Source organism: Microtus pennsylvanicus, chromosome 6, assembly GCF_037038515.1.
Source record: "Microtus pennsylvanicus isolate mMicPen1 chromosome 6, mMicPen1.hap1, whole genome shotgun sequence".
NCBI lineage: Eukaryota > Metazoa > Chordata > Mammalia > Rodentia > Cricetidae > Microtus > Microtus pennsylvanicus.
The window spans coordinates 78,102,255-78,116,478 of NC_134584.1; the positions used below are offsets into that span (position 1 = coordinate 78,102,255).

At 48.7% G+C, this 14,224-nt stretch overlaps 1 protein-coding gene across 1 annotated transcript in view; it reads left to right on the forward strand.

Moving 5' to 3' along the window:
• Positions 1–14,224, forward strand: part of Tom1 (target of myb1 membrane trafficking protein) — a 34,365-nt gene that overhangs the window by 3,582 nt on the left and 16,559 nt on the right. Inside the window, exons 2-6 of the mRNA XM_075976508.1 lie at positions 7,796–7,880; positions 11,261–11,339; positions 12,587–12,736; positions 12,997–13,131; positions 13,224–13,370. Coding sequence (XP_075832623.1) covers positions 7,796–7,880; positions 11,261–11,339; positions 12,587–12,736; positions 12,997–13,131; positions 13,224–13,370 — 596 coding nt within the window. The remainder of the gene's footprint in view (positions 1–7,795; positions 7,881–11,260; positions 11,340–12,586; positions 12,737–12,996; positions 13,132–13,223; positions 13,371–14,224) is intronic.

Consider the following 14,224-nt stretch of genomic DNA (forward strand, 5'->3'; position numbering starts at 1 on the left):
TCTCTGTGGTTTTGGAGCCTGTCCTGGAACTAGCTCTTGTAGACCAGGCTGGTCTCGAACTCACAGAGATCCGCCTGCCTCTGCCTCCCAAGTGCTGGGATTAAAGGCATGTGCCACCACCGCCCGGCTCCCTGCCCACTCTTGATGAAAAAGGACTCTTGCATCAATTGACAGGGTGTACTAGACCAGGCTTACTCCACAAATGACCACATAGCCAATCCTCAAGGCTTAGGAAGGCCATATGGTCTCTGTTAAATACCTAAACAAGGCACTTATTGCCTAAGAGTAGCCAGAGATAATAGGTAAATGAATGGGCGTGGCCATCTCCAATAAAACTAAATGGGCCACGGAATTTGAGTTCCTGTCATTTCCATGTAACATTAAATGTTATTCTTGTTGGGGGGTGTGGTGTTGCATGACTTTAATGCCTCACTCAGGAGACAGAGGCAGGCAAATCTCTGAGTTCCAGGCCAGCCTGGTCTACTTAGTGAGACCCTATCTCAAAACAGTGTCTACATAAGGATTTGCCTTGGCTGGACTTGGGATGGTGCTGATGTGGGGATTATGTCCAGAATCAATTTACATCAGGGGCAAGGATGTTAGGTCAAAGGGCAGATTAAGAAAAGAACTGGACCAGGTATGGTGGCACAGACCTTTAATCCCAGCACTGGGGAGGCAGAGGCAGGTGAGTTTGAGGCCTGGTCTATGTAGTGAGTTCCAGGACAGCTAGGACTGTTACAGAGAAACCCTGTCATGAAAAAGCACTAAGAGGAGGGGAGGGAGAGGAGAGGGGAAGGGAGGGGAGGTGAGGGGAGGAGAGGGGAGGGGAGAAGAATAGCTACTAGGAATCAAGGAATGTCAAATGGAAGTGGTGCTTCTCTTCACTGAAGTGCTGTACAGGTAACAATGCTGAAAATGTAGCCTCATCACCATCCAGTCACTGCAAACAGGTCCTGCGGGCGTCATCCATAGAGAACTGGGAGACTCATGAGCTCTAACCTGCCTCCAGGTGCATCACACTCCAATGCAAAGGACAGACAGACCAAACCTGGGTTCTTGGAGAGTTACTAAGAGTTATATTCTGTGCAAAATGCTGGTGGCCCACTGAGTGCAGGAGCAAACAGAGAGGACTCAAGGTATCCAGAAGACCACCTGACCTTATTGCGGGGCCTAGGACCTGACTTAAGTAACAAGGGCACAGTCCCAGAAGAATTGAACCATAAGGCCCAGACACAGCAGTTAGAAAGCTGAGCTATGAGAAGGTTCAGACCATCCCAGCGCTTGGGTCCTGACTGTCAAACTCCAGGAAGCCTAGGATGCTCAAATTCATGCTATAGGTACCATAGCATAGCCATTAGGAAAGCCAGGCATAGGTCCCAATAGAGGAATCCTAATCCACTTGCCTCTGGCAACAGGAAACCACTTGTTTACCTATCAAGAAATCTGGGCTGACATCTCAATACTGTCCTTACCAAAGCTCTACTCTGTCATTAGCATGGAGGCTGCGGTATGAGATGCAGCAAACAGTACTGGGGGAAGGAGGTCCAGGCTATAGCACTGAACCAAATACCTGGCAGCATGGAGACTCAGCACATTGTTGCACAAACAAACAAGGACTTTCTCCTCTCTGGCACCCAGAGTGTGGACCTGGAGAATTATGAGCTGAGCAAGTAGTAGTAGTAGATTTCAGGGGACAGGGCAAGCAGCCAGCTCTCTGGGTTAGTGCAAGCAAGCAGACTTTGCCTGTCTTCTTCAGCATTGGCTGACACACCACCAAGGTGACACAGGAAAGGAGGGTCATGGAGCTCGTGCACAGACACTTGATTCTTGAGTGCTGGTCATTTGATCTTGTTTTCTGGTGATTTCATGGTACGGGAGGAGGCTAGCTGAGGAGATGGTTAATGGTGGGTGTGGGTAGAGTAAGGGTGGGGAGTGGATTAGCAGACTCATTTCCTCTTCTGCCTCCTGGCCCCACAGCCTATGTGCTGACTCAGTCTCACTGTCTGCCTCACCCACCATAACCTCCATTGGACTATACATTTGCTAATGGCAGGACCTTGTTGGCCTTGCTCACCAATGTCTCCTCCAGAGCTTGGACTTGTTTCAAGGCATTTGGGAGACATGTAATAGTGGTTACAGGTCTGTTTAAGCCTGTAATCCAGGTGAGAAGCAAAGACAAGAGGACCAATACAAGTCCCAGGCTAGCTCTACCTATAGAGTGAATCCCAGGCTAGCCCTGCCTACAGAGTGAGCACCAGGCAGCCTGTCTATGCAGTAAGTTCTGTGCCAACCTTATCTTTACAGTAAATCCAAGGCCAGCTTTGGTCTACACAGTAAGTCCCAAGCCAGTTCTGTCTACACAGTAAGTCCCAAACCAATCCTCTCTACACAGTAAGTCCTAAGCCATTCCTCTCTACAGAGAAAGCTCCAGGCCAGCCTTGGCTACAGAAGAAGTTCCAGGAGTGTCAATAAAATACTAAAACAAGATTCTTTCTCTAAACAAAAAAGAGTGAGTGGATTTGAGGAGGAGACCTTTTGGAGTGTGAATCACTGTTTTGCAGGTTACCAATTATGCAGCTGTGGACAAGTTACAGACCTCTCTGTTCCCCCAGTTGTTCTAGCGTATTCTCAAGGTAGTGAGTGTTACTGTGTGCAGGACATTCTCAGTCCTATGTTTCATGTATGTGTGTACTGGCTGTCTGACTGCATGAAGGATGGCCTCCAGGTAGGACCCAAGAATGTGAAAGAGAAAGGGTTCTGAAGGTAGGATTCAATATTGACTGCTTCCCTAACTCTCTGAAGAGTTTGGATTATGACCCTTGTAGTAAAGCTACAGATAACTTTTCAACAGAAAAGTGTGCTGCTTAGAATTGCATTAGAGGAAAAGGACGTGGGGGCGACAGTCTAGGCCTGGGCAGCTGATGGCACCTGGTCCAGAGGTAGCCTGTCATGAGAGATTTGGCAGCTTCTGACCTGTGCAGGTGAGAAGACCACTGATGTGGCAACAGGAAAGCAATGGTCCATAGCTGTAATTGTGTCTGTAGCTCTACTGAGCACCTACAGAATAGTTCCAAGAGACAGAAGAGCAGGACCCTGTGGTACCGCGAGGGCAGCTGTCCTGCCAGGGATTGTAGATCAGCACTGACGATGAACAGATGGCAGGCAGGCACCTAGCAACTGCCTGGGGTACAGTCAAGTGCATGACCTTTGGCTGTGGTTCATTACTTTCCTTTGGCCCAAGTTGCAGTCAGACCCAGGTGATCATCACCGCTATCACCTGACATGAGACAACTGACTTGAGAAGCCACACTGCCATGAAGCGGGCAGGTTCAACCTGATCTGATACATGTAGACATGAACTTGCTCATTTTGGCCCATAGGTGAATTTGTTTATGGCCAGCAGGTCCAGGCCACTACCCAGATCAAGTCACTATAAAGGGAGGAGTGTTCCCTTTGTGCCAGATAAGAGACAAAGGACCCTCAAGACAGAACATACCTGCATCAGGACAAACTGCTGACCACAGGACTGCTATCCCTAAGCATTAGCAAGCCCTTAATGACAGCAGAGACCTGCAGGAACTGGAAGACAAGAGCCATTGCCCAGCAGCCCTGGAAGGTCACCTCCCAGCAGCTGGAGGTGAAGGAGCCAGTTACTGTGCTCTAGGAGCTAGTAACCAGGCTAGTGGGTTTTTTTTTTTTTTTTTTGCTGTTGTTGTTGTTGTTTTGTTGTTGTTGTTAGTTTTGGTTTTTCAAGATAGAGTTTCTCTGTGTAACAGTCCTAGCCGTCCTGGAACTTGCTCTGTAGACCAGGCTAGCCTTGAACTCACACAGATCCACCTGACTCTGCCTTCCAAGTGCTGGGAATAAAGGCATGTGCCACCACCCAGCCAAGTTATGCCGTGCAGTGGTGGTGCACAGCCAGCACTTGGGAGGCTCTCAGAGGCAAGTGGATCTCTGTGATTTCAAGTCCCAGAACTACACAGCTAGTTTTAGGACAGCTAAAGCTACACAAAGAAACCTTGTCTCAAAAAAAAAAAATTATTTTCATGGTTAAAAGCAAAACATGACACCACTGTTGTCAGATTCCACACTTACAGGACACGTTAGAAGGGAGTCCAGGATTCTGCAGCTACTCAGTCCCCAGAAGACCTGGGTTGAGAAGCAGTGGCCTGCGCAGACCCACCAGGCCATCCTTCAGCCAACTTCCACTTAAACTGCTCAGATGATCTTACCATTGCCACCACCTCCTCTTTTTCTCCCCCTTATGTTTAGGTCATAGTCCCCGTCCCCTCTGTCACCCAGATCTTCACCTTTGCTGGTGCCCTTGCCACACTAATTAGATGACTTCTGCCCCTGCCTCATAACCACCTGTGATTTCCCAGCTTTTCCTCCCCAGCCTCTGGCCTTCCCACAGAGCTATGTCCCTTCTGAAACTTCAACTCTCTCCCCAGGAGAAGAAGGTGCTCAGTTATCAGGGTGTGTCAGTGGCCAGCAGCAGCAGAACTGCTGAGAGGCCCTTGAAAGACTGAGTTCCGGGAGGGCAGAGTACACAGCCCCAGGAAGGTCAGGAGAATGCTTTGGAATGTCCTGACCCCAGTAAGAGCCAGGCAGCAAGGCAAACCTGGTGAGTTTGTTGCAAAAGACTAGCCATTCCTCACCATAGGATGGCTGCTGTTTTGTTTTTGTCTTCTTCAGCCACCCCTTTCCATAAGATGGCTGGTATTTTGTTTTTTGTTCTGAGTTTTTTGGTTTTTGGCTTTGATGTTTTCAGAGAGGATCTGACTAGCTCTGGATGGCCTTGCTATGTTGGCCAGGCTCATCTCCAACTCACAGAGATCAGCCTGCCTCTTCCTCTCAAGTGCTGAGATTAAAGGTGAGCACCACTGTGGCCAGCCTGGGTGTCTGTTTTAAGGGACTGACCCCTCTGTCTCAGTTTCCTCACTAGTGAGATGAGGTAGTAGTATACAATACATGGAGTGACAATTAAATCTTGTGTTTTATATAACGAGCTAATTACACTGGTGATTGTGTAATATATAGCTCAAGAGGTTAAAGTATTATAGAAGGGTTTTGTAGACAAAGACTAGGAAACCCTGGAAGGCTGTGAGGCACAGGAAGGACATGGTCATTTTCATGGAAGGTGTAGATATGGGGAGGAAGCGACGGACTTGGGAGGTGGGATTGGCAAGACACTGTGATTCTTAGAGATGGGTCTGAGGTCAAGGATAGCTCGGTACCTGCTGGCCGTCTGACTGAGTGTAGCTTGTGGAAGGGGAGCAAGTTTTCATGTTTAAGCAGCCCCTGCTTCCAGGCAGTCTGTAGCAGGTCATAACATGCTCAAGGGGACACTTGGCCTCAAGATGAGAAGTGGAGCACAAAAGCCACACTCAGTAGATATTTGTCTCCAGCCCTCTAAAGGCCTGTCTTCCCCCCCTGGCCATAGGCCAGTGGCAAAGCTGCCCTTCTATCTCAGCCTCCTGTCATATGTTTGGGCCACACAAGCATCTGTCTGTCTGCAGAAACCAAAGGTGGAACTGAAGGCTGCCTGCTCAGCCCATCAGGGGCATTGCTGCAGGCTGAAAGGAGCAGGACCACTCGGTCACATGGAGATCACCCTCATCCTCTCCTCGTGCTGTTTAGAGATCTATTGGGAGCTCACCAAGGCCAGCTGGACTGTGACTGAAAAAGCATGGGATAAAACTGGACTCTCTGAACATGGCGAACAATGAGGGCTGATGAGAAGCCAAGGACAGTGGCAGGGGGTTTTGATCCTACTTCATGTTCTGGCTTGGTGGGAGCCTAGCCAGTTTGGATGTTCACCTTCCTAGATATGGACGGAGGGGGGAGGACCTTGGACTTTCCACAGGGCAAGGAACCCTGACTGCTCTTTGGACTGGAGAGGGAGGGGGAGAGGAGTGAAAGGAGGGGGAGAAGGATGGGAGGAGGGGGAGGGAAATGGGAGGCTGGGAGGAGGGGGAAACTTTTTTTCTTCCTTTTCTCAATAAAAAAAAAAAAAGAATTTGAAACTTAAAAAAAAAAAAAAAGAGTATACTAGGGCCTGTTTCGGATACCATGGGGTGAGAACTGTACCATTTTGTCCACCAGACATCTCAGTGCCTGGAATGGGCCTGGCTTACTAATACCTATGCAATGGTAAGCTGTCAGCACCACCCAGCAATAAAGACAGTCTTCCCTGTGAGACAAGTGACACTACCAGCCAAACTGGCTGATCAGCAGTACACCACCTACAACCAGAGTCTGAAAGACAGCATGGCAGCTAAGGAGGAGGGGAATTTGGGCAGACATCAAGGATCTCACCCTCTGAATATTGAATGTTAGCCTATCATACAGCTTACTTGTGGTAAAAATACATCTGCTGTGCCAGCCCGAGCCTGACAGGAGGTAGAACAAAGTGTGAGTGTTGTGTGTGAATAATAGACATGGTAGTGTGTGTGTGAAGGGTTGGTGAAAGCCCTGACATTGTCTGTTCCTGGATTCATCATTCACCCATTGATGTTCTTTGAGATGAGGTCTTATTATGTAGCCTAGGTTGGCCTTGGACTTGGCTGTGTAGCACCAGGCTGGCCTAGAACACTCAGTCCCTCCGCCTCTGTCTCCCAAATCCTGAGATTATGCATGCATGCCACCATGCTCATCTACCCATCAGAGCTTACCCCAAGGATCACCCTAGCATGAAAATACTGTGAGGGGTGGAAGTGGTTACACAGCATTATGACTGTACCAGCTAATTACACAATTCAAGGTGTTATTTTGTGTTATGACTTTTGTATCAATTTAAAAGGAAGAATTGGGCTAGGAAAACAACTCAGTGGTAGAAGCCTTGCCTGCCATGCATGAGACCCTGCATTCAGGCCCCAGTAGGAACAGAATAATCCCCAGCCAACATTCATAACCATTCTGAGAAAATGCCATTTGAACATTGCCTGAGCTTGAGACTGTTACATTGGCCCAATCTATGCAGAGAAACTGCCTCATGGTGGTATGGAAAGCCAGGTCCCATCTGGGAGAGAATAGAAGAAACTGTCATGCCACCGCTTACATGTGATAAAAATGCATGCATTTGCTTTGCCAGCCCAGGCATGACAGGAGGTGGAAGAGAGTGTGAGTGTCATGTGCGGCGGCCTATAGAAATGAGACCTGAGGTAGGGACAATTTCTCCCCATTGAATACTTTGTAACTTTTTTTAAATATTTATTTATTATGTATACAATATTCTGTCTGCGTGTATGCCTGCAGGCCAGAAGAGGGCACCAGACCTCATTACAGATGGTTGTGAGCCACCATGTGGTTGCTGGGAATTGAACTCAGGACCTTTGGAAGAGCAAGCAATGCTCTTAACCACTGAGCCATCTCTCTAGCCCCCCTCTTTGTAACTTTTTATGTTTTAAACCATGTGACTACTTTCAACTCAAAGCATAATATGAAGTGAAGAGTTGTGTATTGCCTACACTAATAAAGCAATGCATGGTCTCTGCTGCCCTATTACAAACAAGCCCTCTGAGGCCAGGCCTGTCTCAGTTCTCGGCCCCCTTTACGTACTTATGACTCTCTGAGCCACAATTTCATTACCCCAGTTTCAGTACCCATGAACAAGCAAGGACACTTCTGGCCTCACATAACTGGTACAATCCAGGGACAAGTGGGACAGTGTATAAACCTGGGTGCCCAGAAAGCAAGCACTCACTATCTTCTGTCTTATCTATTCCCTTCTCCACTATTTGAGTCTGCCTATTTAGGACCCCCCATACATTTGTGACTCATAGTTTCTTCACAGAGAAAGCTACAGATGGCTCCCTACAGAGCGAGGACTGGGCCCTCAACATGGAGATCTGTGACATCATCAACGAGACCGAGGAAGGGTAAGAGCCCTGGGAAGGAGGGGTGTGGGGGTGTGGTACAGGCTGTGACAGCTAACTGTAACACTGTACACACATACTAGCACCAATTCATATCTGTGACCTACCTAGCCCCCCACTGTTATGGTCACAAAGTCTAATCCTGCTATGCAGTGTCCTGCCCCAGCCTAGACAACAACATGGCATTTTAAACAACTTTGACCATGATCTAGTCCAGTGCCTTCACCAGGTGGATGAAAAGCTCAGAAATGTTAAATTCAAAGACACAGTGTAAGTCAAGCAGTGGTGACCCACAATTTTAATCCCAGCACTCAGGAGGCAGAGGCAGACAAACCTCTGAGTTCAAGGCCAGCCTGGTATACAGAACAAGTTCCAGGACAACCAGGCTACCCAGAGATACCCTGTCTCAGGGGGGAAAAAAATGAAGGCACAATGTGTGGCCAGCTGGCCCCTAGGTCCTGTGACACACACAGTATCTCTGAACTTGTGCCCAGATGTCACACAGATCTGGAGCCCCAGCCTTAGTGCATCACCTCCCTGGGACAAAGCTAGCTGGAGATTCCTGGTGCCTTTCTGCATGCTGAGAGCTGGAGTCCTAGGACGGCTAGATCTCCTCACTTTCTCTTTCTAAGGTTAGAAAGCAGCAGGGCCTCCGGGGCGTGGAGAGGGCAGTCAGTGAAGCAGAGCAGAGCTATAGGTCAAAGTGGGTGTCTACAGGCCACCAAGCTTGGGGCCCTGGCATTTACTCAGAATGCTGAGCCCAGCCAGAGCACTTGGTGTATTGTGGGTAAGGTGTTAGAGTCCTGTCTTTCTCTACCTAATGCAAGCCAGCAGTGTGATGGGACCATAGACAATCACATTACCTCTCCAGGACTTTTTCCTCAAACTGCCAAAGCTCTAGTCTAAGTCCTTGAGTGGAGTAGAAAGTAGGGTGAATATGGAGTGTGGGTAGCCATAGCAGACAGGGAGTACAGCAGGATGAGCCTCTGCCCTGGTAAATTAGAACATTCTCCCAGTCAGGAGACAGGGAGTACAGTGGGAAGTACAGGGAGACCTCAGTTGTGCTGTGTGGCTCACTCCCACATCTGCATCTAGACCTTAGTGAGGGTGGGATGCAAGTGGGCAGGTGTCAGGACCACCAGGAAAGAAGACAGAAGGCAGAGATGCTTACTGAGCCTCTGAAAAGGCCTAGCAGGCAGTGTTCCCATCTCCATGGTAAACTTGGAAAGCACTGTATTCAGAGTTCATTGGCTACGCCGCTGTTCATCTGAGCACAGGGGACTGAGGATCCAGCAGTAGGCAATGACAGGCATGACTCTTGGCCTCACTAATCTTATCTAAACTTTTATGTCTTCATTGAAATCATACCATTGCCATATACTTTATCTGTGTTATTGTGCATACATGGCCCACTGCCAGTGCTGCCCCCTTTTCTCCATGCCACTCCATAAGTAGGAATAAGTACCTTACAAATACTAACGTGGTCCACAAGTCAGCAACTATGTCAGTCACCTTTTTATAACTATAGCAATCTCCTTGAGATAATTGCTTGTAAAGAAAAAATTTTATCTCAGTTTTGTTTTGTTTTGGTTTGCTTTTTGATTGTTTGTTTTTGAGACAGGGTCTCACTAGCCGCAAATTCACTTTGGAGCTGAAACAGAAGTTTTTATTTTGCCTCACAGTCTTGATGTTACGCACCATGAAGAATGTGTAATGAGCTACAACCACACACCTCATGGCCAAGGAACCAAAGAAAAGTGACAGGGACCAGGGTTCCACAGTGCCATTAGAAGTCACATTTCTGATGGCACAAAGACCACCAGCAGATTCTAGGGCCACGCCCCCCCCGTTTATTTACCACGCTTGGGGTGGAACCCAAGGTCTTCCATGCTTGACAAGCACTGTCACTGAGCTATTCCCCCAGCCTAGACCCCACCTCAAAATTTCTGTAGTGTCTCAACAGTGCCACTGTGAGCATGAAAACATTTTTCAAACACATGGGCCTTTGGGGGATACTCAGGATCCAAACAATATAGCAGACACCAAAGAGTCTGACACCAAGGACTCTTGAAGCCAAGGTACCTCTGGAACTGGCCAGGGAAAATCAGGGAGCTGAGGTTTTGAGTACAGACTGTTGTCACCCTTGCGGACAGGCTCCTGTACTGCCCTGGCCTCTGCCTTCACTTCTGCTAAGGACCTTACCAGGGTCCCATATTGTCTCCATGTGGCCCTTAAAGGTCAGCACTGACAGACAAGCAGAGTCAAAATAAACTTCAAAGCCTTCTGCCAGGCCACCTGCAGTGGGCCAGCTCTTCTGAAAGACACTGTTTAAAGGACATTGCCTGCCTGCTCTCTCGGAACTGTCTTCTCTGCCCAGATAGGTTGGTGTTCCATAACAAGACACACTAGAGTGGAAAACCCCTTGGAGGCTTCGTGGACCTTCCCTTGGGTTTGGACCATGGGCAGGGTCCCACAGAGGTCTTCAGGGCAGAGCAGCTCTGGCAATGCTAGGGAGGAATAGTTAGCAGATGGAACAGGGGGGACAGGAGGCTCCAGGCTCCCTCTGATCACCTGTTGTATGTAGGCACGTCCAGGTTCCTGGCCCTCCACCTCTACACTGTGCTGTCCTTTGTCCTTCCAAAGCAGCTTTTCCCCACCAAGCCCTCCCTGCACCTGAACCCATTCTCTCTGGCTATCCTCCAATTTGTCCTCCCCATCCTTTAGGGTTGACTACTTCCTTGAGGGTCTTTTAGACCCTACCCCATTCTCCCTCAAGACTGATTCTTCTTTCGGTTATCCCAGATCCCTTGGAAGTAGTGTATATGCGCACAGGTACACATGCACTCATGCACATGCACACACAGGTGCTTGGCTAGACTTGACTGAAAGATCTATAGTGGAACTATCTAAGATATGGGATTAGAACACTCTCCCTGTGGTCATTTGTCCTTAACACCAACACCCAGAAGGCCCTGGGAGCTGTGGGGTACATGAGAAATAGCAAATTCTGGGACTTCCCCACTTCCTGAGTTCTGATCCTCTCAGCTGAGGCCTAGGAGTCTGTAGTTTTGACAGGCCCTCACACCTTGCCCAACATGAGTCTATGACAGCAGGCCCAGGGTCTACATGGTGTTGGGATCAGGCTTTCTTGAGAAGGCCACAGTGGGGCAACAGTAGCCTGGTGTGATCAGAACCAGGGCACACAGATCATGCAGAGGCAGGAGGGAAGATCCTACCCGCTCTAGCTTTGCAGAGTCTCCTCAACGTGGATGCCTAGCCTCCTGTGTTGGGGAAGAAGGTTCTAGACCTATGACCTATGCCCACCATTCTTTTGGTTTGTTTGGTTTTTTTTTTGTTTTGTTTTGTTTTGTTTTGTTTGCCAGCCCCAAAGATGCCTTCCGAGCAGTAAAGAAGAGAATCGTGGGGAATAAGAATTTCCATGAGGTCATGCTGGCCCTCACGGTGAGTCTGTCTGTCTGTCTGTCCCTCCATAATCGCTCCCATGACTGGATCATGGTCTGAAAGCTGCTTCTTCTTACTTAGGTCTAGTGGGGCTCCTATCCATGCGTGGTTTTCTCGTCTGAGGACTAGGAAGGAAAACACCGTGGAGAAATTGCTTTCCCATCCACAGTGCTAGTAGAGGTGGATGCCAAAGCAAGAGAGCTGAGAAGGAGCTCCTAGCCTTAGCGTGGCAGGTAGACACACCGGAACCACAACCCTCTAAAACTGCACCCTGAAAAAAGAACATAAAACAAATGCCAATATCTAAGAACGGCATTGGCCACAGCACTGAGCCAGGCCAACATGGGCCAAGCACCAGACATCCATCCTGTCTTTAGGACAGCCTGGCTGAAGAGTGGGCAGGAGAACACCCTGTCCTAGCCTCTACCATGGTGGTACTTAGATCCAGATGGTCCTACTACCCTGCAAAGCACAAGCAACTCTGGCTAGGTATAGGAAGAGAAGTCCTTGAGTCATAGTGTCTCCTACTAATAGGGAAAACTCAAGTTGTCTCTGATTCCTACTGGAGGACCTCTGAAACTTCTCAACCTATGGGTCATGACCCCTTTGGGGGGTCTAATGACCCTTTCACAGGAGTCACATGTCAGATATCCTCTGCATCATATATTTACATTATGATTCATAAAATAGCAAAATTACGGTTATGGAGTAGCAACGAAAATAATTTTTTTTTTTTTGGTTTTTTGAGACAGGGTTTCTCTGTAGCGTCAGAGCCTGTCCTGGAACTAGTTTTTGTAGACCAGGCTGGCCTCGAACTCACAAAGATCCACCTGCCTCTGCCTCCCGAGTGCTGGGATTAAAGGCGTGCACCACCACCACCCAGCACGAAAATAATTTTTATGGTTGGAGGTGACCACATGTGAGGAACTGTATGAAAGCATTGTAGCATTAGGAAGTTGAGAACTACTGATCAAGACCATATGAGCTAGGAAGTAGGGTTATGTTATAGTAGTCCCTGGCCTACTTGGAAGGGAGTTCTGTCTGTCAGATCATTCTGCATGTCCCAGTCTCCTAGGTGGCAAGCCCCCGAATCTAGCAATGCTCCCATCCCCATGTCCTAGGAGATACCCTCTGGAACCCTCTTTCCTCTGCTTGGCTTCCCTCTGGGATAGAAGAGGAGCCTCACTGGAATGGCAGCCATTTCACCTATTCTGATAGGACTCTCTCTTGGGCACCTTGACCTACAGGTCTTGGAAACATGTGTTAAGAACTGCGGGCACCGCTTCCATGTACTGGTGGCCAGCCAGGACTTTGTGGAGAGTGTACTGGTGAGGACCATCCTGCCAAAGAACAATCCACCAACTATTGTTCATGACAAGGTGTTGAACCTCATCCAGGTGAGCCCTTTGACAGGGTGGGTAGCTTAATAACCTCAAGGGGTCAGGGAGTGCCAAGGCTGAACTTCCTCTGTCAGCTAAATGACTGCTTATCACTGTCTTCTTATCACTGTCTACTGAGCCTGGTGCGCGGGGTTAGAAGACCAGGTAGAAGGAAGAAGGGGAAGCACTTTTGTCCTCTGTCTAGGTGCCAGGGTGGGGCAGTCTCACCAAAAAGAAGGTGAGCAATGGTTACCGGCCATGTCCTTGTCCCCTCTCAGTCCTGGGCTGACGCGTTCCGCAGCTCGCCTGATTTGACAGGTGTCGTTGCTGTCTATGAGGACCTGCGAAGGAAAGGTCTGGAGTTCCCCATGACTGACCTGGACATGCTGTCACCCATCCACACACCGCAGAGGGTAAGGAGAATTTGGAGTGAGGCAGGAGCTATCTTGAGGGGCCGATAGTGCCTTTCCAGGAGGCCTCACTTACCCTTTATTTTGCCCCCTAGACTGTGTTCAACTCAGAGACACCATCTGCACAGAACTCTGTGGTCTCTGACACCAGTCAGCGAGGAGACCTAAGCCAACATGCCGCCCCTCTGCCCACTCCAGCTGTCCTTCCAGGTGACTCACCCATCACACCAACTCCTGAACAGGTAAACAGACAAGCTGTGACAGAACCATAAGGTCCCCAGCACTGGAGATTTCTTTGTCCTCCCAGCAGCCCACAGATGTATACTATTCTTGCCATGTTCAGGATAATGTTCACTCAGAATCCTTTGAGATACCAGTTCCAGTTTATCTGTACTGGCGTGCAGTCAGTACCTCCAAATTCCTCCTTCTGTGGAGCCTCCTGTGCAGCACCAAGGAGCGGAAATGGCCAGTAGGCAGGCAGTCTCTTCCACTTGGGCCACTCCACTTTATTTTTGTGGTAATAGCCTCACATAGAATTTCATTGGAGGGCTGGAGAGATGGCTCAGTGGTTAAGAACATTGCCTGCTCTTCTAAAGGTCCTGAGTTCAATTCCCAGCAACCACATGGTGGCTCACAACCATCTGTAATGAGGTCTGGTGCCCTCTTCTGGCCTGCAGGTGTACACACAGACAGAACATTGTATACATAATAAATAAATAAATATTTTTTTTAAAAAAAGAATTTCATTGGAATTAAGATTCTAGTTGAGGACAACCTTAAAGGATCTATATACTTGCTGGGATTGGTGGCATACCTTCAATCCCAGCACTCGGGAGGTAGAGGTAGGTGGCTCTTTGTGAGTTCAGAACTTCATAGCAAAACCTTATCTCAGAAAAGAGGGTGGGGTGAAGAGAGGGAGAGAATGAGAAAGTGCATATGTACTGCAGTGAGGCCTCCCACATGCCTCATGAAAAAGCTTGGAGGCCTAGCTTCTGGGGAAATTTTCCTAGCCTATAGAGGGTTACCTGCCCCAGACCAGGTGGCTGTAATCTAGATCATCAGACACTTGGGATGAGGTTCGGGGCTGGACTGGAGG